Source organism: Canis lupus, chromosome 2 (assembly GCF_003254725.2).
Source record: "Canis lupus dingo isolate Sandy chromosome 2, ASM325472v2, whole genome shotgun sequence".
NCBI lineage: Eukaryota > Metazoa > Chordata > Mammalia > Carnivora > Canidae > Canis > Canis lupus.
Window position 1 is genome coordinate 57,079,310 of NC_064244.1, and position 26,981 is coordinate 57,106,290.

The window sequence follows — 26,981 nt, forward strand, 5'->3', positions numbered from 1 at the left end:
GGGAAGCCCCCCAGATTATACTGGTCTGCTGAAAGCTTCTGAGAGAGGTATCTAAAATCCCTTTCAAACTTCCTCTTTTCTCTTTAGGGACCAAGTTCAGAGCCTGAGGTGGAGGGGGCTTGGTTGTGGGGCTGCAAGCAGCGAACAAGGGCACAGGGGAAATGCAATTCCCAGGCTGCCTCTACACCTCACTCCCAGTTGAGTCTTGGGGCGCAGACCCTGGATCTCTACTTGGGGTCATGAGACATCTTTTTCTAGCCTCTGTACTGTCCTCCAGGAGTTGGCAGGGGGCAGGTACAGGTAAGATACTATCATCCTTTCCCAGTCCCTGCAACACATGTGTGCACGCACACACACACATAGACATGGGCCTGGCTTATTATTACTAGGTTTATTTCCAGTCAGGCTGAACTCTTAGGGAGATGAGTGATGCCACCATATACCCTCTGTCCTGCTGGAGAAACTGAGATGACATAGTCCAGCAGCCTGAAGCTTGGCTTCCTTTTCACAGATTAATGCCAAGGGATCTGGTAGTTGACACGGCTGTGGAAAGAAGGAGGGCTGATGCAGGGGCCTCCAGGGTGTCCTGGGGAAAATCAGGCTGTCCTTCTGCAGGCCTGCCCCCCACCCCATCTTCCTGTCCTCAAGGCTCCGAAAACACAGCTTCTATCCTGCCTCTCCTGGCTCAAGAGCCTTCAACAGCTCCCTATTTCATTTTATTTATATAATTTCTGAGACTCTGCTTGACTCTCAAGTCCCCTCCCCTTCCAGTTTGCCTCATCTTTGTTTCTCATTGATCCCCAGTCCTGCCCTGCTTTACTCATTTTTCAAACTTTTAGTGCACTTACTCTGGCAGGCATTATATCATAGTAAAATATCAGAAAGTGTTCCCCTGTGTGTGCACAGGGTGGGTTCGAGAAGGTAAGCTTTCCATCGGTAACTATAACGCAATACTCTGCATGCTTATCAGATAGGGATGCACCTGTGGTGGCCAACCTTGAGGGTTTGAGCTGCAGGGGAGGGGCAGAGGGGCAGGGAAGGCTTGAAGGAGGATGGCACATCTAGGCTGGGCTTTCAAGAGTGAGGAGGAAATTTCCAGGCAGAGAAGGAAGGATCATCTAGGCCCTGATACAGCACCGGCAAAGGCCTGGTGTACTTGGGTGTACTGGTACTTTGGGTGACACCAAGGAAGGTGGTACTGCTGTGGTGCAGGAAAGAGGGCTAGGTAGGTGGGAGATGGCCAAATGACCAAGATGCCTAACATCTTGCACTGTCCTGCTGGGAACAGGAGCCTCAGCCTCTCCCACCTACCCCCATTCTGGAAGGTGGACTCTAAGTTCTCTCTATCATGTTTCTTATATGTCTGTTTACTTCTCTGGCCCCTGATCTCCACCCGGTAAGCCCTCTCCTTTTGGCCCAGCCTGAGCCAAATTGGGTGGGACATGCATTCTGCTCCCATCTCTCAGTAGGCCACACCTTGGGCAGGTGCAGATCTCTCTGGAGGGAAGCAGCTTGGCACCCCCATATCACCCAGGAGGTACCAATCCTTGGGTGAAGTGGAGTGGAGAGGGGTCTGAGAATGGCCTGAGCCCGGAGGCTATCTGGGCACCGCCCCTCGGGGAGTGGCTGGGTGTGGAGCCGGGCGGGGTCATTCCCCTACCTGTAGATTGAGCCAAAGCGTCGGAAAGCGTTCCTGTGGAAGAAGAGGAAGGTGAGCCTGAGGTGGGGGCGACCCTCTCCGGGAACCTCATTCCCATCTCGGGAGGCGCCATCCCACCGGGAGGATTACATTCCACTCTTGTCCCACCTAAGGCCTCTACTCCGAAAGGGTGGGGTTGCCAGGGATTGGACGACAGGGTGCACCGTTTGATGAGAATTAAACATCTATCCATTTTGAAACTGCTGTTTTCTTGTGGTGTATTGGAACCAAGCAGTTTTCCCGGGTCTCACATATTCAAGGGTCCCTAAATGTGCTCTGAGGAAAGTGGCCAAGCCCTCATCCTCCCTCCTCCAGGTATGGGGTTCCAGGGCTTGTGGTGTCACTTACAGGGAGTCAAAAGGCAGGGGCTTCTGTCCGTAGCGGTCCAGGCTGGGGTTCTGGTTGAGACAGTACTGGCGCGGGCCAGAGAAATGGGGGGGGGGGCAGTGAGCCGAGGGGGACACTGGCCCCCTCCCCGGCCCCCACAGCCCTCTCTGCCAGAGATCTTGGCCCTGGGGCCTGGAAAACTCTGCTCTGGGTGACCTCTCCCCTACCCCGCTCCGCGTGCTGGCCTCTCCTCCCCCACCTCCTGGTCCCCAGGGCCAGGTCAGCGCGCAGATCTTCCTTACCCGCCAGTTCTGGGTCACCTCCGGCTTCAAGTACCGCACCGCGTAGCCGCTGAAACTCTCGCCTGCGGGGGGCCCGCCAGCCTCCAGCGCCCAGCCAGCCCCGCCCCCGCCCTACTAGGCCCGCCCCCGGCCCAACCACGCCCACACCTGTGGGCGAGCCAGTCCCGCCTCCACTGCCCCGCCGGGACCGCCGCGCCCCGCGACCCTGCTCCCCCCGTACGGAACGCGCCCCGCGCTCGGCCTCCTCCCCAGGGGCTCCCTCCGGCGGGACCTGGCCCCTGCCCCCTCCCCAGGACGAGCCCCATCTCTTTGTCCCTCTTCCCATCGCGGTCCTGCCCGCTCCACGCGCCCCAGCTGCTCCTCCGCCTCCCCGCGGTCCTTGTCGCAGCCCACCCGATGCCCCCCGCCGCAGTTGGAGCTCCGGGTCGGCCCCAGCCCCTCCCCGAGGGCGTCCTCCGGGCCCAGGAGACTGACCCTTCCTGCTCGGGCAGGGCAGCTTGAACTCGCCGGCGGCGGACACGAAGCGGGACCAGTCCTCAATGGCGCGTGTGAAGCGGGGCCAGTCCGGCCGGTTGATGCCTGGAGCAATGGGTACCAGCTTTCCCTCGCGGTACCTGTTGCGGAGTTTCTGGCCGGTCGCCGTGATGTCCTGCCGGGGCCATGGGAGTCAGGAACGCGTGGGTAGGTGCAGAAGCTTGGCCGGAGGGGGGGCGGGATTGGGGCGATGGGGTGGGGGGGGCGATCCAGTCCATCCTATAGACCGCAACTGACATCTTGGCCTGTCTGACCTAGGTGCCTGGCCCAGAGCCGGAGAAGCCCCCTAAAGGACATGGGAAAGGGGGAAGGGGCCCAAGCAGGCGGCTGAAGAACCCGAGGTACTCTGGGGCTGGGCGCAGGCAGGACCTTCACATCCTCTTTCCTGAGCAAATCCAGGGAGGTCCAGGAGCAAAGGACACTTACCAAGCAATGCAGGGGTTTGTTGGGGACACCCAAAAGTGTGAAGTGGGCATTGTCAAAATCATCTGAAAAAGAGAAAGAAGAGATGTCTCCTCCACCAGCCTGTTGTACACCCATTCAGGAGATCTTTGGCCCACACTGCTTCAAAAGTTTTTGGGAGTTTTTGACAACTTAAAAAAAAAAAAAAGATTAGATTTTACTTTTTTTAAAAAAGATTTTATTTATTCATGAGAGACACAGAGAGAGAGGCAGAGACATAGACAGAGGGAGAAGCAGGAGAACTCTGGGATCACGCCCTGAGCCGAAAGCAGACACTCAACTGCTGAGCCACCCAGGTGTCCCTAGATTTTTACTTTTACAACAGATAAACTCCAAGTAGTTCAAAGATTTCAATGTAAAAGAATGAAACCATGAAAGTACTAGAGGAAAACATGTAAATTCCCTTATAACCTTGGGGTGGGGAAGGCCATACCAACTCACCCACAATCCAATAGCCAAAAAGGAAAGATTGATGACTTTGACTACATAAACATAAACTTCTGCTCAGCAAAACTGACAAGAATCAAGGGACAAATGGGGAAAAAAATATTCCCATTTAGTTTACAGATGGAGCAATTGCCCTAAGAATTGCTAGAAATTGAGACAAGAAAAGAAAAATGAGCAAGCCATATGCATAGGTGGTTCACACACAAACACAAGGAGTGCAGATGGTCCCTAAAACATGTGAAAAGACACTCAGCCTCATTCACAATAAGATGAATGCATATTCAAACTACATTAAGATGCCAGTATTTGCCTATCAGATTGGAAACAATCCAAAAGTTAGTGCAGTTATCGGAAACAGTGACACTGCCCTAACATTGCCAGAGGAAGTATAAATTGATTCCAGCCTATGGAAAGCAACTGGCATTATCTATCAGGAGTATGTGAGTTTAAATTCATATACCTTTGGACTTAATAATCCTACTTCTGGGAATTTATCCCACATTACAGGTGTATGACTGGCAAATGATGTGGGTAAAAGATCTGCCCATTTCAGCATTGTTTGTAGCAGAGAATGATGAAACAGCTCAAGTGTCTGTCATTAAAGGACTCATTAAATACCCTATGATACCTCCTTACTAGGCAGCTACTTAAAATAGAGGAAGTTCTCTATACGAGACCCTCCAATATGCATGAGAATATATGCTGTATGCTATCTTTTGCTTGAAAGCCTAAAACTGAGATGATGGAGGCAGAGAAGAATATACATTCAGGTCACCACCTTAACCAAGTCATCAAACTTTGCATCATGAATAGTGGGCTAATAGCATTACCTGTCTCCTGCTGAAGCATTAGGGCAAACATGGCATCCGTCACCTGTGCAAGATTCTGGCCAGCAATGTTTTGCCTGGCTAACCAAGCCTGTACACCTAGTTTCTAGTTTACAGAAAACAATTATGGTAAACAGCATTGTAAGGAAACAATCACTCAAATTCACAATGTAGGACTGTATACAACATAACTGTTTTGAACTCTAAAGAAGTCGATATTAGGGAAAAATGGAAAGTGGGTGGACTATTTCAGACCACAAAAGATACATAACCACCAGTTGCAGTGCACAATCCTAGATTGCAGCCTGGTTCCAGAAAGATTTTAAAGCTATAAGACATCTTTAGTAGTCATTTGGGACATTTTAATATGGAGCAAAGAGTAGGTGCTATTATTGTTAACTTTCTTAGATGTGAAAATGGTATTATGTCATATAGGAGGTTGTCGTCACTGGGAACTGCTTGCTGAAGTGTGTGTGAGTGTGTGTGTGTGTGTGTGAGAGAGAGAGAGAGAGATGAACCAAATAAAGTAATAGATTAACTGGAGAAGGTAGAAGGCACTGGGTGTCCATAATATTATCCTTTCAACTTTTCTCTATGTTGGAACATATTGATAACAAAAAGTTGGGGAGCAAAAGAATATATGTTTGTATTCACATTAGTAAATAGTAGAAGGGTATGTTAGAAACGGTGGTTACCTGTAAGCACAGGTGGGTTGCCGTGGAGGGAGATGTACATTGTTACAACATTTTGAATTTTGAACCTGTGACTCTATTACTTTTTAAAAGGATTTTGTTTATTTGAGAGAGGAAGAGCACGAGTGCAGGGGGTGGGGGGCAGAGGGAAAGGGAGAAGCAGACTCCCTGTTGAGCAGGGAGCCTGACTCAGGACTCGATCCCAGGACCCTGAGATCATGACTTGAGCCGAAGGCAGACACTTAACTGACTGAGCCACCCTATTACTATTTATTTATTTATTTTTCCTCTATCACTTTCTTAAAAAGCATATGCTTGCAATAAAATACATATTTAAATCAAGAGCTTTCCCTAGAAATCTAGATTCCTGACTTCCAAGAGAAGCCAGGAAATTGGAAGAAACGTGCTGAGCCTTCCCACACAGCAGTTAGCGGGAGCCCCGTGGCTGTTCCCCCTTAGAGGGCCAGGTGTGGGGGCTCCACTTCACCTTTCATCCCTCCCTCCTCACTGCTTCCCCACCCACCTCCAGCACTTCCCATGCTGGCCCCCCAGGGCTCTGCATGGGACCTCTAGAGAACTCCAGCAGTCTATGATACATTTGCCGCATTTGTCACCTGAGCTGGAACCTGGGTATGGTTCCAGACGTCCTACTCTTGCCCCTCATCCACGCTGCTACCAAATCCTATCTTTATCTCCTAAATACCTTCCCGAGCCCTCTCCAGTGGCCAACACACTGTCACTCCTTCCTGAAGACTGTGGTCGCTCCCTGTCATACTACCCAGCCCCCATTCATCTTTGGTCCCTTTGGGCCATCCTCTACCTCTCCACCCCCAGATTGCTCAGACCTCATTCCTACTTCAAGTCTTCAGAACTTCCCCTGTGCCTCCAAGGTCCAGGCCTCTGAGCTTAGCAACAGTTCCCTCATCCCCAGCCCTGGCTCTTGCTGCCGCTCCAAACTTGTCCTTTGGCCCTACCAAACCCCTCAAGGTCCCCCAACACCTGGGGCAGGTTTTGCCTTCCAGGCCCCCCCCCACCCACACTGACCCCTCTAGCTAGGATACCTTTGTTTCCCTGCTTCCCCAGGAACATCAGGCACAAAGCAAGTGCTTAATAAATGTGCTGAAAATGAAAGTGTATTCATTCACCCATCCATCCATTCATTCATTCACTCACAGGCACCTCCACCTCTGCACCCAAGCTCCTCAATCGACGAAGGGCTCTTCCTCGGGTGCATGCAACCTTTTCATCCCAAAGGCTCTTCTCTCCTGTCCACAGCTCATTCATGGCAAGTGTGAGGAGGGTCTTTCTCTTCCCTTTCCACACAGACAGCACATTGGACAGAAGACCTCACTATCACTTTATGATCATCCCTAGCACCCCGACTACTGACTTCACACTACTCTCTCCAAGAGTAACCACCATTATAGTATTGTTGAGCAGGTACTATATGCTTGGCACAACTTTAAGTGCTTCTCTTAGCTTGTTTATTTTTAAATTTAAATTCAATTAATTAACATATAGTATATTATTAGTTTCAGATGTAGAGGTCAGTGATTCGTTGGTTGTATGTAACACCCAGTGCTCATTCCATCACACCCTCCCCTCCACCAACCCTCAGTGTGTTTCCTACGATTAAGAGTCTCTTATGGTTTGTCTCCTTCTATGATTTTATCTCGTTTTATTTTCCCCTCCTGTCCCCTATTCTCTTAGCTTGTTTCAATCTCACCATAATATGAGGCAGGCCCTGTTATCCCATTTTCCTAATAAGAAAGCAGAGGCTCAGGCCTGGGCAGGTCCCCTCTCCCACCTCCCTAACCCCTCACCCCCCCACCGTGCTTCCGGGTGTTCCCTCCACCAGGGCTCTCCCCCGAAACCACCCACCCCTTCCCCCAAGGCCCAGAGGCAGCCAGGTGGCTGGACCTTTGCGGCAGTAGGTGGTGGACTGGCAGTGCTCGTCGGAAAGGCAGGCCCTGACCGAGTCCATGTCCATGCGGCGCAGGCTGGGCAGGGCCGGGTGGTAGAGCTGCTGCTTCACGCCGGCCAACTGGTTGCATGTCCGCTCCACAGGCAGCAGAATGGCCGGGGAGGCATACATGTGCGTGGAGCCGTCATCCCAGGGCACCAGGTCGATGATGCGGGCCATGGCTGGGGAGCAGAGACACCCCGACCCAACACCCTTCTATAGGGTAGCACAACCCTGGCCCTGCAGATTTGTTTTCTTGTCCAACACGACTACCCAGAGCTGGGGGCTCCCATGTGGTGTTGGGGGCATTCAGACTCACGCCCACCCGTGCACACACGATGCGCTAAGGGCTCTGATGGGTCAGTACAGGGGCTATGTGGTTGGGGATGGTCTAAAAGAGGATGCATAGGAGTCTATTCTTAATTCGTGAACAGCAAGTGCTTTCAGGATTTAGCTCAGTTTGCCTCTGGGTAGTTAATTATGGACTTCTGGCCTTAGCTAAAGTATCTGGCATTTACTCAAAATTCTACAGGGAGGCATAGGAAAGTTTTAAATCAGGGGCGAGGCATGAGAGATAGGGACTAGGAAAACATTGCTGGTTACTCAGCGCTTCCCTTTAAAGAGTGGCTATTCCCATGGCTTTTCAGTCATTGAAACTTCAGTGAGAATTTGTTGAGTCAGCTTGCTTTCTGCCTGACCCAGTTAGACGTGTGAGACGGAGGTGAGTGGTAGGTGGATGGGAGGAGCGAGGACCTCAGATGGTGGAAGAGCAGGGAGAGGGCAAGGTGACTGGCCCTGGGGAAGCTGTCTTAGGGTGCGGGCCTGCCTGGGGGGGACGGGAAGTGGGGCAGGGACAAGAGGACACAAAGGACTCCTTGCTCCTCACCCTCCGACGGTGGCTACCTGGTCTGCAGGTGCACAGGTCTGTGAGGGTTCTCTGCTCTTCCAACTGCTCAGTGGGGAGAAGAGGCAGGGAGATGGGCTGGCCCCAGCACCTCATACAGTAGGAGAATAAAGGAACATTCTGCAGAGAGACAATGCCCATTGCCACCTGATTGTGAGGGCGCCTCCTCTTTCTCGGCAACCCTGACAACGGTAGGCTCCCAGGAGAGGAGCCAGCTACCTGGGGTGTTGTGCACTGGCTCCCACTTTCGGCTTTCCTGAAGGTTGCTGTCTTCTAGGCCTTAGCTCAAGCCGGGTGTGTTGAAAAATGTCAGACAGGAAGCAGGCCTCCCTGGAGGTGGCCCTGCCAGGGCGAGTCCTGTGTGATCCCGGGCTAGTCGCTATCTCTCTCAGGGCCTCACATGGCTCTATGTCAGGCAAGATCCTAGGCCCTGGCATGCAGGGTGACCGTGAGCCCTCCTGCAGACTTGAGAGCAGAGGGTACTGCCCTGCCTGCCAGCTCTTGGGTCTCCAGGGGTGGTGATTAGCAGTGGTCAGTATCCAGGGTCAGCATAAAGGGATCAGAGAGAGTGGTGGCCTCAGCAGGCTAGGGATTAACAGGTGATATCCTAGCTCTGGCCCCTTGCAGGCCTAGAGCCTCCCTCCCTCCTTCTTAGGAAAGAGAGGTCATGAGTGCCTAAGCCCGGCACGAAAGCCCTGGGACCTGCCAACCACCCCAGTCACAATTATTGGCAATGGACCCCAAGGGTGAAGAGACCCTGGGGAAAGTCTAGCTTATTTGCCTGTATCGGTATATGCTCCGCAGACACCTGCCCAGGTACTGAGGCTGCTGGGTCCTGGAAGATGCCCCTTGTGAGGGTCACCCAGGATCTGGCTTCCTAGGGGCTCTACCTCCAGGACTGAATGCAGCTCCAGACAGCATCCTCAAGCCCCACCCCTTAGAGAAAAGTTTCCCAGGATTGCCTCTGTTCACCACCCCACTCCCAATTTGTTTTTGGTTCTTTAAAAGTTATAAAATACAACAAATGCAGCAAGTGCATAAGTATATAGTGTAACTAATAATTTATAAAGTGAGTTCAGATCAAGACAAGAGGTACTACTTTGCAAAACAGATTAGCAGTTTCTTAAAACCTGACACATAAAATTACTACACGACACAGCAATTTTACCCCTAGGAACCTTCCCAAGAGAACTGAAAATGTCCACACAAAGACTGGCATGTGAATGTTCATGCCAATTATTTCAAATAGCCAGTAGGTGGGAACAACCCAAGTGGCCATTGACTGGTGAGTAGAGAAACAGACTGTGGTATATCTCTTCCATGGGTTACTCAGGAATTGAAAAGAATGAAGTACTAATACATGGTACCCTGTGGGTGATCCTCAAAAACGTTATGCTGAATGAAAGAAATCAGACACAAAAAACACTACACATGTTGTATGATCCATTTATATAAAATGTCCAGAAAAGGCCAATCTGGGGGGTGGTGCAGATTGGCAGCTGTCTAGAGCTGTGGCTGAGGATGGGAGTGATGCCCATCAAGCATAAAGGGCCTCATCGGGGCGATGACAATGTTCTCAAACAGGATGGTGCAAGTTGCCTAGCTCGGTCAATGTTAAAAATATAAATGTTAAAAATATAAATTATACCTCGGGAATTTGTTTTTAAAAAATTTTTAAATTGATGTCAGCTAAAGAAAGCAAGAAACAGGGAGGGCCCTGCTGCCTCCTAGAAGCTCCCACACACCCCTTATCCATCCCAATATACAAGCTTTTGAGCTTTGTATATTGGCCCCTGGAGTCTTGAGTCTGACCCCTTTCCCTCCATGTACATGAGGGTCATCCAAACTGGTGTGCGGCCAAAGTATGTTCATTTCCTTTCCCTAGAGCCACTTACTCTTCCCCCAGGCACATCTGACTTTGCCTGCTCTCCAGGGGCTCCGCTGCCTCCAGGTTGATCAGCCTAGAGAGAGGGGCACAGGCCAAGCCTCACTCATGCAGGGTCCCATATAATCACCCCTTCCCAAGCACCTCACTCTCCTTGGCTTGCAGCACCCTCACTTCCTGCTCCTCCTCCTCTTCTCAGCCTCAAAATGTGCTACAGGATTCTGTGTCCCCTTCTCTTCTTTAGCTGCATTGCATTTCCCAGGGGTTCTCAATCTGTCCTGGGGCTTTAAGCAGCATCTACTGCTGAGCTAATAGGTCCAACATTTCCATCTTCCCAAACTCCAGACAGATGCACAGACACACAGACACACACACACAGACACACACAGACACACACATACACACACACACAACTCTGCCACCTAGTGCACATTCCCATTTGGAAGTCTCTTCAGACATCTTACTAAACTAGAGTTCGTGAGTTCCCCTGCCCCCCAAAACTCTTCCCCCTACCTCGCAGCCCCAGCCTTCCTCTTTTAGGTAAATAGCATCATCTGCCACCCAGTTGCCTGAGCTATACCCTCAACATCTCCTGGTCTCTGTTCCCCTGTTCCCACCTGCTGCCATCTCTGCATGGGCCTCTGTCAAGCCGGGGGCAAGGGTGATTATCACTGAGGACATAGGCCATTGCCTGCAGGCCGGGCAGACCTGAAGAGCTTGCTGTTCACAGGTACCATGAACTTGCAGGCCACAGGTACTTGCAGGCCACAGGTACCATGGGAGGAGCCCTCATCCCCTGCAACCTGGTGTATTTACAGAGGAGGCGCAGGGCCAGCTTGAGCTCTGCCATTGGTGTTCGGCCTTGCTGGCAGAAAGAACATTCTCCCATGCCAGCTACCTTGGGAAGTTGCAGAAGACTCAGGGCCAGAGAGACTCTGCTTGAGTCCTGGCTCTGGAGCTGGAGGCTGGGGTACCTCCTGCCACTGATGATTGAGAGTTGACAAGCCCTTGCCACCTAGAATCTCCCAGGATCACGTGGGGACATGAAGCTCTTATTCTCCCACTGGCCACTCTGTGGCTTGGCCAAAGTATGTGGGACACTGGATCCCTGGAGCCTGGAGAGGTCCCCTGGCAACTCATGGTGTCCCAGTGACACCATGGGGCTCCTTCCCTGGGGCCTAGATCCCTGTTGGCCCCTGGAGGGTTGCTGCTGGCTGCCTGGCCATCGAGCTCCTGTTCCACCGCCACCTCCCCACCCCTGTTGGGCACCTGCTAATCCTTTGCACACGGCCCCTGTCCCGCTGCTGCCAGTTAATCCCCCCTGTGTCTGAGAGATGAGCTGCAAGTGACAGGGAGAAGGCAATTCCTGGCTGGTGGTCGGCATCTGAGCAAGTAAGTCAGGATGATGTGGTGGCTCAGTGGGACCTCTGGTGGGACGCCTATGCTCTCCTTCTAGCGAGGCATTTAGATGTGGAGAATAGGGAAAAGCTGGAAACCTGGAGCTTCCCTCTCCACCTGTGGTGCTCAAACCTTAGCAAATCCTCAAGGCAGCTTGTGGCATGCAGATTCCAGGCCCCACAGAGGGTTGAGAGGAGCAGAGGAATCTGTGTTTTCACTAGCTTCCCAGAAGATTCTGAAAGGCTGGTGTCCCAGCACCATGGTTACCCTGGGCTTTCAGCTCCCCCTTCCCACCTTTGCCCGCCCTTATCACTGTGGAGTCAGCAGGGACATGCAAATATGTCTTTGCCGGAGGAAATGGCTGGGTCAGGGGGAAGAAGAAAAATTGGGAGTGGGGAGGGCTTCCCTGGTCATTTCCAGAAGGTTCAGAAACACAAACAGAACTGCTGCCCACTGGGAAAGGGTCTGTAGGACTGGCCTGCGGCAGCCAGCCCTGAGCACATATTAATACCATGGAGAGTAGATGTGGGGCATCTGGAGTTCAGCAGACCTGAGTGTGGCTCAGCTTGGTTGCTTGCCGACTGTGTCACTTTGGGCAAGTCTACCAATCGCTCCGTGCCTCTGTTTCCTTAGCTGTAAAGTGGTAGCCCTTAACTTCCTGAGGCTGGTGGCCGGTGGGGACAATGAGGATGAGTGTGATCTGGGGTAAAAGACACTTAGCTTCATTTGGGCTCTTGGGGCTATTTGGGGTTGGCCACATCGGTGGAATCCACCATCCTAAACATAGGGTCTTGGCTCTCCCAGGCTTGGAAATCCCTGTGTCTGCGCCCCAACCCAACAAAGACATGGCAGACCGGAAGGGCTAACGTCTGGCTCAGGTTCACCTTTTTTTTTTTTTTTTTTTAAAGATTTTTTATTTATTTATTCATGAGATACACACACACACACACACACACACACACAGGAACAGAGGCAGAGACACAGGCAGAGGGAAAAGCAGGCTCCTTGTAGGGAGCCCAACATGGGACTTGATCCCGGGTCTCCAGGATCAGGCCCTGGGTCGAAGGCAGTGCTAAACCGCTGAGCCACCTGGGCTGCCCAGGTTCACCTTTTCGGATGCCGAGTCAGGGATCTGATTTTCCCACCCGGAAGTCTGCCCCTCACCACGGCCTCTCCTAGGGGAGCTGGACTGCTGAGGCCAGAGCAGGGACAGAAGTCAGGGCTGTGAGTAGAAGGGCAGGTGTGGGGCCTGGGGGACTGGGGCAGGGATCCTGGGCCCTCTGCCTGTCCTTTTCAGCGTGGGGTCAGGGTCTCTGGCAAAGGAGAGACAGAGACACCTTCTATCATGTTGGGCATCGCCTTTGAAGAGCTTTCGAGGGTGTAAGTTTGCACATACTGACCTGTGTGGTGCTCGCTGGGCCAGGCCTGTCCATAGGGATTTAGTAGTGAGTGCAGAGCCCCCCCCACTGTCTCCAGAAGGGAAATGACGCCAGAAACTGAACCCGTATAAGGTAAGGCTGAAATACCCCAGTACATCTTGAAAAGGGATTTGACTATCATTTTATCTTAAACATTTTTAAATCATGAAAATAGGTTAACATTTATGTTAAAATATTTTCCATTCATATGCTGTTAATAATGTATTTTTAAAAATACGTTAAATTAAATACACGATATTCTAAAATTGATGTTTTTGCTTGACACCAAATAATGGTCACAACCAGCACTTTATTAAGTTCTCAGTGTGTGCCAGTCACGTTTGTATCACGTTATTTTATCCTCACAATCCTCTCCACAAGATAGGTTCTGTAACATCCCTGTTTTACAGACAAGCACACCAAGGCTCAGAGAGTTCACCTGACTTGGTCATGACTAGAATCCAGAGCATGTACATCTTTTCATGTTAGTTCAAATAGATCTACGTTTTTATGGCTCCATAATATTCCATCATTGGATGTATTATAATTTATTTAATATGTATCCCTCTTACAGATGAAAATTTAGGTATTTTCCAATAATCTGGGTCCTACTGATGAATATTTGGATGTTTTTCATCTCTTGCTATAACACTGTGGTGACCAACCTCTTTATACATGTGTTTTTGGCTTGAGTATTTCTTTTCTTTTTTTTCTTCTTTTCTTTTTTGCCTGAGTATTTCTATCAAGTGAATACCTGGAGGTATCACTTGTAAAAAATGTTTTGAAAGATTTACTGAGAGAAAAGGGAAATGTGTGACCCACAGAAGTGGCCCCCAAGTGGCAGGAGCAAGGGTGCACACTCTGGGGAGGCCTAAGGGCTCTGTGTCCTACAGGTGTCGGGATGTTGAGCTGGGTCCAGAGGGTGCTGCCTCAGCCCCCAGGGACCCCTCAGAAGACCAAGGTAGAGGAGGAGGGAGGCGCAGACCCAGAGCCAGAGCCAGAGCCAGAGGTGAAGCAGGAACCAGAGCTGGAGCCTGAAACAGCCCTTGAGGAGGCCAAGCAAGGGGACTCCCTGGTAAGAGAATGAGCCTGAGGGAACAAATTCCTAGCTTGGGTCAGCTGTCCCCCAGGAGCTTCCATGGGGTGACTCCAGCACATCCACAGTTGCCAGTTCTGCATCCCATCCATTCAGGGGCCTGATGATGACAACTAATTCAGAAGCTCAATTCTATAGATTTGATTTAGTTTCTAATTGATGCCAGGCCTGTACCATGAGCTGGGGAGCATGATGATGAGTGAGGCTTTGTCCCCGGGGGGCAGCAGACAAGTACCAGCCAGATCATCCTATCAGAAGACAGAGGTGATGAGGAAATGCAGGGATCTCCAACACTGGGCTCAGCTCTACCTTCCAGGGAGGGCCGAGCAAGTTCATCACACAGAACTATGGGAGCTCAGAGGAGAGAGAGAATCATCTTAACTCTGGAGAGTGGAGGGGGAGTGCTTCCCAGACATGGAGGGCTGGGCCCAGTGTGATGGGAGATGAAGAGCTGGGGTGTGCCTGGCAGAGGAAAGGCTAGTTCTTGACAGCACAGGGTACACTGAGGAAACAGTGACTACCCAGGTATAGGGTTTGTGTGTATAGTGTTTGCATGTGCACACAAGTGTACATGTATGTGCATGCCCTATGTCCTTTGTGGTATGTCTGCACATACATATGCACTAGCAAACCGTGTACACATGAACACACATATTTACATGGATTTCTGTGCACACATGTACTCGTATATGTGCACTTGTGTGCACACATGCATTGATATGTCTGTAGTTCCATGTGCCTGTGAGGCACGCTGTAAGCATGTAAGTGTGTATATGCATATGCTTCTGAGTCTGTGAATGTATTCATGTGTTTGTGTATGCACATGTTTGTGTATTTGTGCATGTATGTGTGTACAGACATCTCTGGCATGTGTCTGCATGTTTGTATATATACATATTTGTACATCTGTGCACATATATGTGTGTGTTCAGATGCAGAACTTTGTGTGTGCAGGTATACATGCATATGTATGTGTACAGACATATGCTTGTATGTTTGCCTAAGTGTGTATTTGATTATGTGTTGATGCACATATGAAAGGATGCGTTCATGAATACACATTTGTGTCCGTGAGTGTATCTGTGTATGTGTCTATGTCTGTGTGACTAAGCATATAAATGTGCATATGTGTATACATAAATATCTGTGTCTGTATATATATGCAAATATATGTGTGTACATGTGTGTGCATATGTGTATGTATATTTGCAGGTATCTGCATTTGTGTGCATCTGGATATGTGCATATATATATGAATATGTGTGCATGTGCCTGTATGCACATGCATGTGTGGTGGGGCACACATGCACACACAAATGTATATGCACGTGTGCTTGAGTCTTGCATGTACATATGCAGGTGTGGGCAGATACATTTGTTTTTGTGTCTATTCACGTGTGTATACACACATCTCTGTTACTGTATGTATACATATGTGTACTTATGCATGTATGCATCTGGACTCATATGGAAATTTATGTGTGCTCATACATTTACATGTCACAGTGAGTGTGCACATGTTAGCATCCCTGTGTGCACATGCATGTTTGTACACACACATATGTGCATGCAGTGGTAGGAGCTGCAGCTCGGAGGCAGATGAGAGGCAGGTGGTGGGTGCTGAATGCCCCCCAGCTGCTAGAGGAGAATGGAAGGTTTGGCCCAGAGGAGAGGAAGAGCTCTGGCTGCGGGGGAGGTATGTAGGGGGGCTCTCACCTCCCTCTCCCCCTCAGTTTGCTCCAACATTTCTCCCTATTCTCAGGCCAGTGGAGTGGGGCAGCTTCCTGGGGAGTATGATAGGCCCAGAGCCTACCTTGGTGGGGGGCACTCAGGGCCCTATCCTGGATGAGGGACCCCTGGGATTGGGAGGAAGGGAGTGTCCCAGGCTGAAGGTGAAGCTGCCAGGATTTACGGGGACGATTGTGAGAACAGAGCTACTAGGTCCTGTAGGGTAGGGGGTCTTATGCAGGTGGTTTTAGGGGCTGTTCCTGCCTGAACCAGGCTGGTCTCACAGAGGGCTTATGTGGTCCTGTTTGAACCTTCCAGCCACCTGAAGAGCCATTGGAGGAAGTGGCTGCAGCTGACCCAGGCCCTCAGGGTGAGTGCCGGAAGCCCAGGGCCAGGCTGCGGGGTGGAGTGTATTCTCCCTCAGGACCTTGCCACATCCACAGACTGGCAAGCCCATTTCACAGATGAAGAAACTGAAGCTCAGAGAAGTTGAGGGCTGGGTTCCTGGGGACACTTTAGCTGAACTGAACTGGAGCCTTGGCCTTCTGACTCCCTTGGAGCTCTCCTCTTTTCTCTGCCTCTGACTTGACTTTCCTAGCAGGGGAGAAATGGGCCACTCTGAGGCTCCAGATCTGAAGTATGAGGGTCTCTTTTCCAGAAATCCAGGAGGCTGCCCTGAGTCCGCCTACATCCCTCCAGGCCCAGATCACTGTGGCTCCTGAAGTGAACAGGTACCACACCACCCTGCCCTCTCCTCAGGGGCCCCCAATCTAGGGAGCCACTTGGGGGTAGGGACCAGCATTGCTCTTAGGTCTCTACTCATTCCCGGGCAACTGCCCCAAGCATCTTGGGAAGGGAGCCTCTGGCAGGGATCAGGGATCTCCTAGGCCAAATGGACAATGTGACCAAGAGAAACAGTGAGTAGGGTCCAGAGTGTTCTCAGTGCTTGGGGGAAATGCAGATCCATGTGGTTAGAGTTTCCAATTTACCTAACAGAGCCAGAAATCCAGACTATTGCATGATAACTCAAAGTTGGCTCATTTTAGACCATTAGCACTTATCCAAGTGGGCATGCCTGTCGGGGGTGAGGATCAGGCAGTGTCTGTGACCCTCACACTGAGACCGTCCAGCCTCAGCCACAAGGAAACACCCCATAGGAAACCCTCAACCCTTCTAGAGCACAGGACGTGTGCCAAGTATAGATAGGATGGGACCCCCTGGGACCAGGCTAAGGGGGAAGCAGGATGACAGAACTTGGCTGCTTTGTGCCTAGCATCCAATGGGAATGGGCTCAGGATGGCACACCTCTCCAAGGGCCGGTGTCCCCCATTTTCCAGAGCTGGACATAAGACTCAGGGGGGAGGTGGCAAATCTGAAGTCTCACAGTGAGGAGATAGACATTGGGATTCAAGCCAAGTTCATCAGGACACTGTGAATGAAGTGCCACTGGGACTGGGGTGGGGCAGGGGACCTTGAGGATGGGTCGGTACCTCTGTCCCTCAGCAGTTCCAACGACTGGGTGCTGACATGGCTTAAGAAGAGCGTGGAGAAGGTGGTCCCACAGCCTGTCCCCAGCAGCAGGCTGGCCCAGAGCACCGCTGCTGGCGGGGAGGGCCCTGCTCAGGTACTTCTGAGGCCAGGAGCTGAGGGAGGCAGGGTGGGAGGCCGCTGCCTCTGGGTTCTCTGTCCTCATCTGTCTGTCTGTCCTGGCAGGCAGGAGCACAGGTGTCTGGGCAATGCAGCACTGGGAGCTCAGGTGAGGCCAGCTTTGCAGGGATGGGACCGCAGGACTTGGGATGGGCCCTGCCACTGCAGAGAGCCCACAGGCGGGGGACGCTTATGTGACTGGCCCTGGATTATAGCCTGGGTTTGAGTGAAGCTGATGGGAGGATGGGGTCTGGGCAGGCCTCTTGATGCTCACCACCCTCCTTTCTTCTCAGATGGACTTGGTGAGGCTGCTGGGGACACCGGGTGAGTCCTCATCCCTGAGCACTGGTTTGGGAGCCCCTGAGCCTCCTGCGTAGTGTGTGTGGTGGGGGGAGCAGTGTGCCCAGAGCTGAGGGTCTTGGGTTCAGGAGCAAGGTACACCACCACCTCAGCGTGTGGTATTGGACTCACCTTTCATCTCTTCCGCATGCTCCAGTTTGCAATCTCTGCTGGAAACCCAGAGTTATGCATTCATCTTTATTCACCCCATTCATTCATTCCTTTCCTTATTCGCTTGTTAGACTGTTGAATTCTTGAGTGCAGAGGCTTTTGTCTCATCACTGCTGGTATCCAACACAGTGCCTACCGTAAGGAGGACTCAGCACAGAGGGGATGAATGAATGAATGTATTCATTCATTCACTCATTATTCCAGCTCACTGTCTATTTCTTTTTGTCTCCTGGAGGCTGCCCAGGTCAGGGGTCCCCAGGGCCACTGAGCTGACTCATGAGACCAGTAAAGCAATTTAGGATGAAGGCCCCCAGGGGACTTGTTAGCTTTCTTTTGGGTTATACCTGAGAGAGGGGTTCCCTTGGGAACATGGAGCTTCCCTGAAGAGAGAGCAGCTGCCTGGAGGCCATGGTCTGGGGGCCATTTGCCCCAGGACCAGCTATGTAATTTGTGGGGCCCAGTGCAAGATTAAAATGCAAGACTCCTTTAAAAAATTAATAAGAGTTTGGGGCACTTGGGTGGTACAGTTGGTTGAGCATCTGACTCCTGGTTTTGGCTCAGGTCATGATCTCAGGGTTGTGAGATTGAGGCCCACATCAGGCTCCGTGCTCAGCAGAGATTTTGCTTGATATTCTCTCTCTTCCTCTCATTCTTCTGCTTTTAAATAAATAAATCTTTTAAAAATTTAAGTTTAAGATTGAGTTTAGGATCGTGCCAACAGCATGAAACCAAAAATGAGCCCTTCTAAGTATTGGGCCCCGTATGACTGCCCTTCTCCCAGGCCAGTGGAGCCAGACTTATCTGTGCCAGGCACGGGGAACCCCCCATGCTGCATTCAGGTTCCCAAGCAGCCCCTGGTTCTCACCTGCTGCCCGGGTGGCCAAGGCTGGGTCTGTTGTTCTGGGCCTGGTCCAGCCAGAGGTCAGAATTTGAGGCTGGCAAAAGTTGCCCCCCTGACCTTACAGAGTAGCCAATGTAGGGTCCCCACTGTGCAGATGAGGCTAGAGGCAAGGAAGGGCTGGCCGGGGGCCGGGACTCCAGCAGACGTTAAGGTCGCTGTGACCTGGCTGTGCCACTGACCACTGGCCCCTGTGCAGGTCTGGGCCCTGGCTGCTCAGGTGGCTTGAGCAGAATCTGGAGAAAGTTCTGCCTCAACCTCCCAAAACCTCCAAGGTAAGTCCAAGAAAAGGAGGAGTGGGCAGATGACCACCTGGGAGGGTTTCTGGGGCCCCAGGAAGGGCCCAGCTGGCTATCCCACCCCCGGGTTACATAAAACCTCCTGGCGGGTTCTCCATGGGGAGGTGTGACTGCAAAACAGCAAGGGAGCTCATCGGGAAGGATGAGGGCCCCTTGCCGCCTGCCCTGGGTACAGCTGGCCAAGGGAGGGAATGCTCAGGGCTTGCTTTATTCCACAACCCCACGTCCTTTTCTTTTTTTAAATTTAAATTTAATTTGCCAACATACAGTACATCATAAGTTTCAGACGTAGTTTTTGATATGACCCCACTTCCTGTTTCTGATCTAGGACCAGAGAGATGAACCTGCAGATGCTGCCTTGGACACAGGTACAGGGAGGGGACCTGGGAAAGGCTGCCCAGCATGGTCACAGGCAGGGCTGGGGGTGCAACGGGGCCTGAGAGAACCCGCGGGAAGCCCTTAGCCATCAGCTGGGGTACGGAGGGGCTCGGGGCTGGCAGGGAGTGGCGGGCCTCAGAACCCCGCCTCAGTCCAGGCTGTGAGGTCTTGGACAAGTCCCTTGAACTTCCCAGGTCTCACTTCCACATCTGACTGATGAGACAGGTAGTGGAGTGGGCCCAAGGGGCTCCTGACACCATCATATTGGTGCCTCAAATCTGGTCCCCAGTGCCCATGAGGGGTCCCGTGGAGCCCTGTCTTGTCATCTTTAGATGTGCTCTCCTTGCTGCTTAGAGCCCCCTGGGCCCACCCTGGAAACAGAGCCCATGCTGCAGGCCCCAGAGAGCTCCTGCGTGCCCACTGCTGGCCCCTTGGAGCCCCAGGAGGAGCCGCCTTCAGAGCCCCAGCTCAGCCCTCAGGCTTCCTCCTTGCTGCTCCCCAGTGACCCTGCCAGGTGAGCCCCCCAATTGCTTCCTCTTTCATGGCAGAACCAGTACTTGGCCTCAGCCCAATGCCCAACACTTCACCAAACTAGTTTTTTTATTTTTTATTTTTTTTTAAAACTAGTTTTTTTTTTAATTTAAAAGTATCATATCGCTCCGGGAGAAAATGTTCAAGGGACTCCCCAGGGCCCTTCCCAGGTCAGCCACATCAGCCATCATCCTTCCACGCCTTCTGGAAGCACAGACAAGCTTGGGAGTCTGCTTCTCCTTGAAAGAAACACACCTACCAGCCAACAGAAAAATCTATATACTTTTCCGCATTTTGCTTTTTTTTTTTTTTTTACCAAAAAGTCTATCTTAGGGTGGTTTTATGTACATTGGCTTACTTATTCTTTCAACAGCTGCAGAGTGCCCCGTTGTATGGCCGTACCGCTTTTCTGTGGCCATTTGCTGGCCATTAGGTTTATTTCCACTCTTTTGCTACCATCGGTGGCCTTGTACAAGCATCATTTATTTTGCTTGTGTGGATTACCTGTAGGGTAAATCCAAGGAACTGGAGTTCCTGAGCCAAAGGATGCATGCTTTTGAAATCAGGTTAGGTGTTGCTGGCAGTGTGGGAGAGGCCTGCATGCACCCTCAGGGCAGGGCGGGGGGCTGCTGGGGTCTGAGCAGTAGGTCCCCAGAGGCTGGCCTAGGGAGGCCAGGCAGGAGGGCAGCAGGCCTTGGGGCTAGAGACCTGGGTTCAGGTCTGCCTTCTGGTGAGTTTGCTGTCTGCCTTGGGAGGGACCCAACTCTGATCTCAGTTTCCCCAGGGGCCCTGCTGCATGGACATGGCCTGTTTTCTTCCACTTGCAGGTTGATGGCTTGGCTCCTGCACAGGCTGGAGATGGCCTTGCCGCAGCCGGTGCTCCATGGGAAGGCCAGGGAGCAGGTCTGTTCTGGGCTGGGAGAATGGGGCCTAGGTAGTGGTGGGAAGGGTCTTGGGATGGAAAGTCTGAGGGCAAGGCACAGAAGGAAGAAGGGAACCTGGAGCAGGAGCCCACCCCATGCAGCCCATCTTCTCAGATCACACTCATTCCATGTGCACTCTCTGAGGCACCTTGGCCACAGGGCTGAAAGGGGCTGGCCCAGCCTTGCTAACCAGGAGGTCACAGTCTGTGGGGGAGGTGCTTCCATGGGGGGAGCAGAGAAGACGTGGGGTGAAGAGGAGGAGGGTTTCCAGGAGCATGAAGGAAGGCTTCCTGATGGAGGTGGCTTTCAAGCCAGAGACCTGAGGGAGAAGTAGAATGGGGGTGGGTAAATGAAGGGGGCCGGTGTAGGGAGAGCCCTTTAGGCAAAGGATCAGCATATGCAAAGGCCCAGAAACAAGAGAAGCCTGGAATGTTCTAGAAAGGAGTGGGGCTTGCAGGAAAGCAGAGGGCTGTGTGTGCATTTCTGAGAACCTAGGATTCCAACATGGGTGGGTGGGGGAGCAAGGCCTCTGTCACCTTTTCCTCTCCTTCTCCAAGAACCTGGCACCTAGGGGTGCCTGGGTGGCTCAGTTGGTTAATCGTCTGACTCTTGATTTCAGCTCAGGTGGGTCATGATGTCAGGGGCATGGGATCAAGGCCCACTTCGGGCTCTATGCTCAGCAGAGAGTCTGCTTCAGATTCTCCCTTTCCCGCTGCCCCTCCCCTTGCTTGTGCATGTTCTCTCTCTAAATAAATACATGAAATCTTTTTAAAAAATTAAAATAAAAAAATGTTAAAAAAATTAAAATAAAAAAGAACCTGGTACCTGGCCCCTCTCTCTTGGGAACAATTGTGTATCTTGACAGCAGCTGGAGCTGGGAGGCAGGAGGCCTGGGTCCCAGTCCTGGCTGCAATAGGAGGTGGACAAGAAACGTCAGGTGGGGGAGGCACCCTTCCCTGCAGGCCGAGCCCTCAAGCTCTGAGTCCATAGGGCCTCTGCCGGCAGCAGAGGAAATGCAGCTTTGGACTTTTCGAGAGGAGGGGAGAGAGGCCTGGTAGCAGGAACAACATGTCCTCCTCACAGACAGGAGGGGCCCCTGGGGGCGGGGCTGGGGCCAGGGAAGGTGTGGTGCTGGAGGGGGAGAGGCCTCCCTGGCAGATAGAGCTTGGAGACAACCCCCCAGGGAAGGCTGGGAGCAGGGGAGGTAGGCAGGCATCTCAGGCAGGTGGCCCCACCTGGGCAAAGGAGCTGAGGAGGGAGCTGGTGGTGATCCAGGGAGGAGAGAGCCTGCGGGCCCTGAGGCAGGAGGGGAGAAGCAGGCCAGAGAGGAGCCAGGAGCAACTGGGTCTTCCGCGTGTCCTCCTTGGGGATGAGGAAAACCCTCAAGCTCCTGCATGTGCTGGGAGGGGCAGTGGAGACAGGAGGGCTGATGAGGAGACACAGCATTTTTCCCCTTTCTCCCCATGCAGGAGCCTGACTCCCCTGTGACCTGTGACGTGCAGACCAGTAAGTGCCTCCTTGGTGGGTTTTCATGTGCATCTCCAGTGCAGTTGCTTGGCCTGAGGGCACTAGGCCAGGCCCTGAGAGAGCCCAGGTCCTGCAAGCTTCCCCTCAAGTCAGCCTGGCCACGTAGTCAGAGCCTGGCCCGAGCCAGATGGTGGCTGGAGGCCCCTCCGAGGAGCTGGAGAGAGGTGGGGGGGGGGGGGGGGCGGCGCAGGCTTGCCTTCCAGTTTCTATCCAAGTTGGGGGGAACACCTACAGAGAGCTCTCCACTACTCCCCTGGGCCAGGGTGTTTGGCTAAGCAGAGTCCCTGGTTAAGGGGTAAGCGGAGAGGCATGGGGTCTCCTGGGGGAACTAGCTCCCATAAACTCCAGCTCTCTTGAGCCAGGAGGGTTCCCCTCGTCAAAAGGTGGTGGTGGTGGGGGAGGTGTGTGCTGCCTTTTATCCCAGCCCCGCACAAGTATTGGGGGACGTACTAAGGGCAGGAGGGGACAGCTCGGGTCCAAAATCTGCTCCTCCTTTCATGTCATGACCTCAGTTTGAGAGACATGTGGTTATAGGGCATTTCTTCATTCGCAAAGGTCACAGAGGGCTTGCTATGTACTGGCTGTGAAAAGTACTAGAGGTGAGCAAAGCAGAGCTCAGGGCCTGTGGGCAGTGGCCCTCCTGACCCTGGACACAGACCCTCAGACCATGGGCCTCAGGTGTCCAGAGGCTGTCATCCGTAGCTCCACGAGGCTGATAGTGGTCTTTATGAGCACTGCAAGGGTGAGGCTGGCCACCACAGCCTGGAGCACAGACGGGCCAGCCAGCTGCGGCGTGGGGTTGTCTGGCAGAGTGGCTGTGGGAAGAGGTGGGGTTTGTAGAGGGGTGATGATGCTGTGAGGGCAGGCCTCAGAGCAGGGCTTGCTCAGTCTCGTGGAGTCCCTGTGTAGAGCAGTGACCCTGTATGGCTGTTGGGGTGGGCAGAGGCACAGAGATGTGCCCAAGGTCACCGAGTGAGTTGTCACAGAGCGACGACTAGCATCCCCTTGGCCTGGCGGCAGTTGTCAAGATTGAAGGAACAGACAACGTTCCCTGGAGCAGAGACCCTGGAGCAGGGGCCCTGGGAGCTCTGCAAACGGAGCCCCTGGCCCCCTCTCCTCCTCTTCTCTGCTCCTCTGGAAGGAGGCAGGGTGCTCAGCCAGCTGTAGCCGGGCACAAGCCGGGAGTGTGCGGGTCGTGGGTGGGCGCAGGGCACCAGGCCCAGGCACCGGGTGTGTTAGCTCCCCAGGGCTGCTGAGGCAAAGAACCACAAACCGGGCGCCTTCAGACAGCAGCAATGTACTGCCTCACAGCTCACTATCCAGAACTCTGCCTTGAAGTGTTGTGGGGTTGGCTCCTCCTGGTGCTCTGAGGGGGAAACCATCCCACACCTCTCTCGGGGCTTCTGGTGGCTGCTGGCACTCCTTGGAGTCCGATAGGCTTCCGGCTGGCCTCCAACCTCTGCCTTTTCCTCTGTGTCCCAATCTCCTCTCCTTTCTCTTGTAAAGACACCAGTCATGGATATAAGGCCCATCCTAAAACCAGGATGAGTTCACCTTGAGATCCTTAACTGATGACACCTACAGAGACCTTTCTTTTCTTTCTTTCTTTCTTTCTTTCTTTCTTTCTTTCTTTCTTTCTTTCTTTCTTTCTTTCTTTCTTTCTTCTTTCTTTCTTTCTTTCTTCTTTCTTTCTTTCTTTCTTTCTTCTTTCTTTCTTTCTTTCTTCCTTCTTCTTTCTTTCCTTCTTTCTTCTTTCTTTCTTTCTTTCCTTCTTTCTTTCTTTCTTCTTTCTTTCTTTCTTTCTTTCTTTCTCTCTCTCTCTCTCTTTCTTTCTTTCTTTTTCTTTCTTTTTCTTTCTTTCTTTCTTTCTTTCTTTCTTTCTTTCTTTCTTTCTTTCTTTCTTCTTTCTTCTTTCCTTTTTCCTTCCTTCCTTCCTTCCTTCCTTCCTTCCTTCCTTCCTTCCTTCCTTCCAGATTTTATTATTCGTGAGAGACACACAGAGAGAGGCAGAGACACAGGCAGAGGGAGAAGCAGGCTTCCTGTGGGGACCCTGATGTGGGACTCAATCCCAGGACCCTGGTATCAGCCCTGAGCCGAGGGCAGACACTCAACCACTGAGCCGTTCAGGTGTCCCTGCAAAGACTATTTCTAAATGAGGTCACATTCACAGGTCACAGGGATTAGAACTGAGTGTATGTTTTAGGGGGACACTAAACTGTTCAACCCACTTAGCAGGGTGACCCACAGGGTGGGGGGATGAGTTCCCTCCCGTGCTGCTGGCTCTGCTTCCAGTCTCCCTGCCCATTCACTCCTCACACACCTGCTCATTCATTCCTTCCGCCTGCCCACCCAGCCACCCACCCTTCCGTCTTGTTTCAGGCATGGCGACAGCAGGAGGCCTCTGAAACAAGAGAGAAGGGATCCTGGGAGAGCACGGATGGACAAACGGATGGTCGGATGGAAGGAAAGAAGGGTGCCCTGAAGACCTGCAGGGGAGGGGAAGGAGTGGCTGTCCACCTGGCACCCTCCTCCAACAGTGACACCCCTGCCACTCTGCACGCTCCCAGGCAGGGCGAGGGGAACCAATCCCAGAACTGCCCCTTTCCATGGAAGCAAGAAGGGCAGCCGAGGGCAGCCTGTGGGACTCAGGCTAGACAGCAGGAAAACTTCCCAACAGAAGGCTGCAGGAAAGCCCATGGAGGACTCTCTTCCAGAGCTGGCCTGCACAGCCTTCAGCATGGGGCCCGGCACACAGTTGGTGCCCTCACAGGATGCATTTTTTCCCAGAAGAGGATCCCCTTAGGTTTGGCTGTGTTCTTTCCCTTGAAGAGTTAGGGCCCAGCAATGGACAGCAACACATGCCTTCAGTGACATTAAAAACCATAAATTAGCACATCAAAGCTGTGATTGCATGATATCTTTACTTCAGAGGAAGTTAATCTGGGTACTTAGGTTTGAAGGATGGGTAGGTTAAGGTGGCCTGTGGTCTGGGGGCAGCAGGAAGGAGGAGTTTGCCAGGGATCCTGAACCAGTTGCCCTGGGCTCCAGCTGGTCCACAGATGTCTGTGTTTGGACAGGAATGATTTTAAACATTAGAATTAGTTGCCAATATCTAAAGATGAGGGGACATTGCACAGGAAAAGTCTGGCTTCTCTCAAAAACTAGGAATATCCACACAGTGCTTGTGAGGACAGTGTGAGCAACAGCTGCCCCCTGAAGGCAGGTAACATGCTCCCCTTCACCCACATAAACCATCTCCCTGGCTACATAGGTCTTTGACTTTGAGGCCCCTGAGGTCCCAAACTGGCGGCAAGTGAAGGGCAGCCTGGGAGAGGGAATAAAGTGAGCAAATGCCTAGAGATGAGAGAGGGAGAGTGGTGAGTACTTCACTGAAACCCGAGTTCCTGATGTAGAAAATAAAACCAGAAAAGCTGGGGCCTGATTTTAGGAGACTAGACTTTAGCAATGGAGAGCCACCGAAAGTGATTGAGCAGAGGAGTGACTTCACAAAGATGACTCTGAGACTGAGCAAGCATTGGAGGCAGAGAAAGCAATTGAAGCAAAGGTTCTTGAACTTTGGGCCACATCCAAAGCATCTAGGACCCAACTGTGCCAGAGAGGATGTGCCTGAGCTTGGGCTTTGCCAGAAACCCAGGGTCTGGTGGGGACCTTGGCCTAGAATCCACGCCCTTAGCCTCCTTGTTTGCTGATCCTGGAAATAGGAGCTCCCTCCCCAGATTCACCTGATGACCTTCTCTGCTGGAGGCAGCCCATTCAGTTGCCCTAAGGGCCATCCTAGGCTGGCAGAGAGGCTGCTGGCCAGGAGGTGGTATGCCAGTGAGGGACTCCAGGAGCCGAGTTTCAGCCCCACATGGCACCAGGGGTGTCCGTGTGAGCTTGAGCACCCGCAGTGCTTCAGTGGCCCCATGTGCCACCCAGGGATGGGGCCCTGGAAAAGCCAGCAGAGCTGAGAATCGGATGCCTACAGAGAGGGTCTCAGAACCGCACCCCTGGGTCAGTGTGGCCAAGTACCCCATGCCTGGGCCCTGCCCACCTGGTACCTTGGCCACCATCCTCTTCTCAGAGCCACAGAATCTTTGGCTGTAACATGGGGACAATATAGGGCATGGCTCACAAGACTGGCACAGCAATCGAAGGAGGAAAAGCTTGCAAAATGTTTACTCACTAAAGAATACTGAAAAAGAAAGCAAGGACATAAACAAAGATGGCATCGACTCTTTAGGACACCAAACGCTGGGCTCACCCAGTGCCCATTACAGAGAGGCCACCCATGCCAGGGAGACACTCATGGGACATGTTCATCGCCTGGGATAGCACACTAGGGAATTGGCAGTCAAGGAGACCTGTCAGGTCAGGCAATGTCAGGCAATGCCTCCGACATCCTGTGTGGCCTTAGACACGTCACTCAACCTCTCGGAGCTGGCTCTGTGGTTTATCAAATGGTGAGAGCAATGTTCTCCCCATGTAGAGTTGCTATGAAAGTTAATGAGCTCATGGGCCAGAGGTTGTTCTGTGACATAGCAGGATGCCCCTTGCTATGTCAGGTGGGGACTTGCACCCCAAGT

General features: G+C 52.3%; 2 protein-coding genes across 5 annotated transcripts in view; one reads left to right on the forward strand and one right to left on the reverse strand.

Annotated features, from left to right (window-relative positions):
• Positions 1-376: 376 nt before the first annotated feature.
• LOC112660463 (testis, prostate and placenta expressed) lies at positions 377-8,269 on the reverse strand. 4 transcript variants are annotated; one of them, XM_025447989.3, is made up of 8 exons: positions 8,157-8,269; positions 7,211-7,435; positions 3,289-3,350; positions 2,803-2,977; positions 2,329-2,390; positions 2,048-2,112; positions 1,661-1,693; positions 377-543 (listed from the first exon to the last, which is right to left on the reverse strand). In XM_025447989.3, exons 1-8 carry the CDS (start codon positions 8,251-8,253, stop codon positions 513-515), a joined length of 750 nt encoding a protein of 249 aa, XP_025303774.3. In that variant the 5' UTR covers positions 8,254-8,269; the 3' UTR covers positions 377-512. The 4 variants fall into 4 exon arrangements, with proteins under 4 accessions (XP_025303774.3, XP_025303773.3, XP_025303775.3 ...); XM_025447988.3 differs by having other exon boundaries at positions 7,172-7,435; XM_025447990.3 differs by having other exon boundaries at positions 7,172-7,435; positions 8,140-8,269.
• A 5,260-nt stretch (positions 8,270-13,529) lies between these two features.
• Positions 13,530-26,981, forward strand: part of CNGB1 (cyclic nucleotide gated channel subunit beta 1) — a 64,728-nt gene continuing 51,276 nt past the window's right edge. The window contains exons 1-11 of the mRNA XM_049103977.1: positions 13,530-13,933; positions 16,001-16,052; positions 16,341-16,413; positions 17,186-17,306; positions 17,396-17,438; positions 17,623-17,653; positions 18,937-19,012; positions 19,365-19,404; positions 19,769-19,928; positions 20,773-20,848; positions 22,338-22,374. Coding sequence (XP_048959934.1) covers positions 13,760-13,933; positions 16,001-16,052; positions 16,341-16,413; positions 17,186-17,306; positions 17,396-17,438; positions 17,623-17,653; positions 18,937-19,012; positions 19,365-19,404; positions 19,769-19,928; positions 20,773-20,848; positions 22,338-22,374 — 883 coding nt within the window. The 5' untranslated portion in view covers positions 13,530-13,759. The remainder of the gene's footprint in view (positions 13,934-16,000; positions 16,053-16,340; positions 16,414-17,185; positions 17,307-17,395; positions 17,439-17,622; positions 17,654-18,936; positions 19,013-19,364; positions 19,405-19,768; positions 19,929-20,772; positions 20,849-22,337; positions 22,375-26,981) is intronic.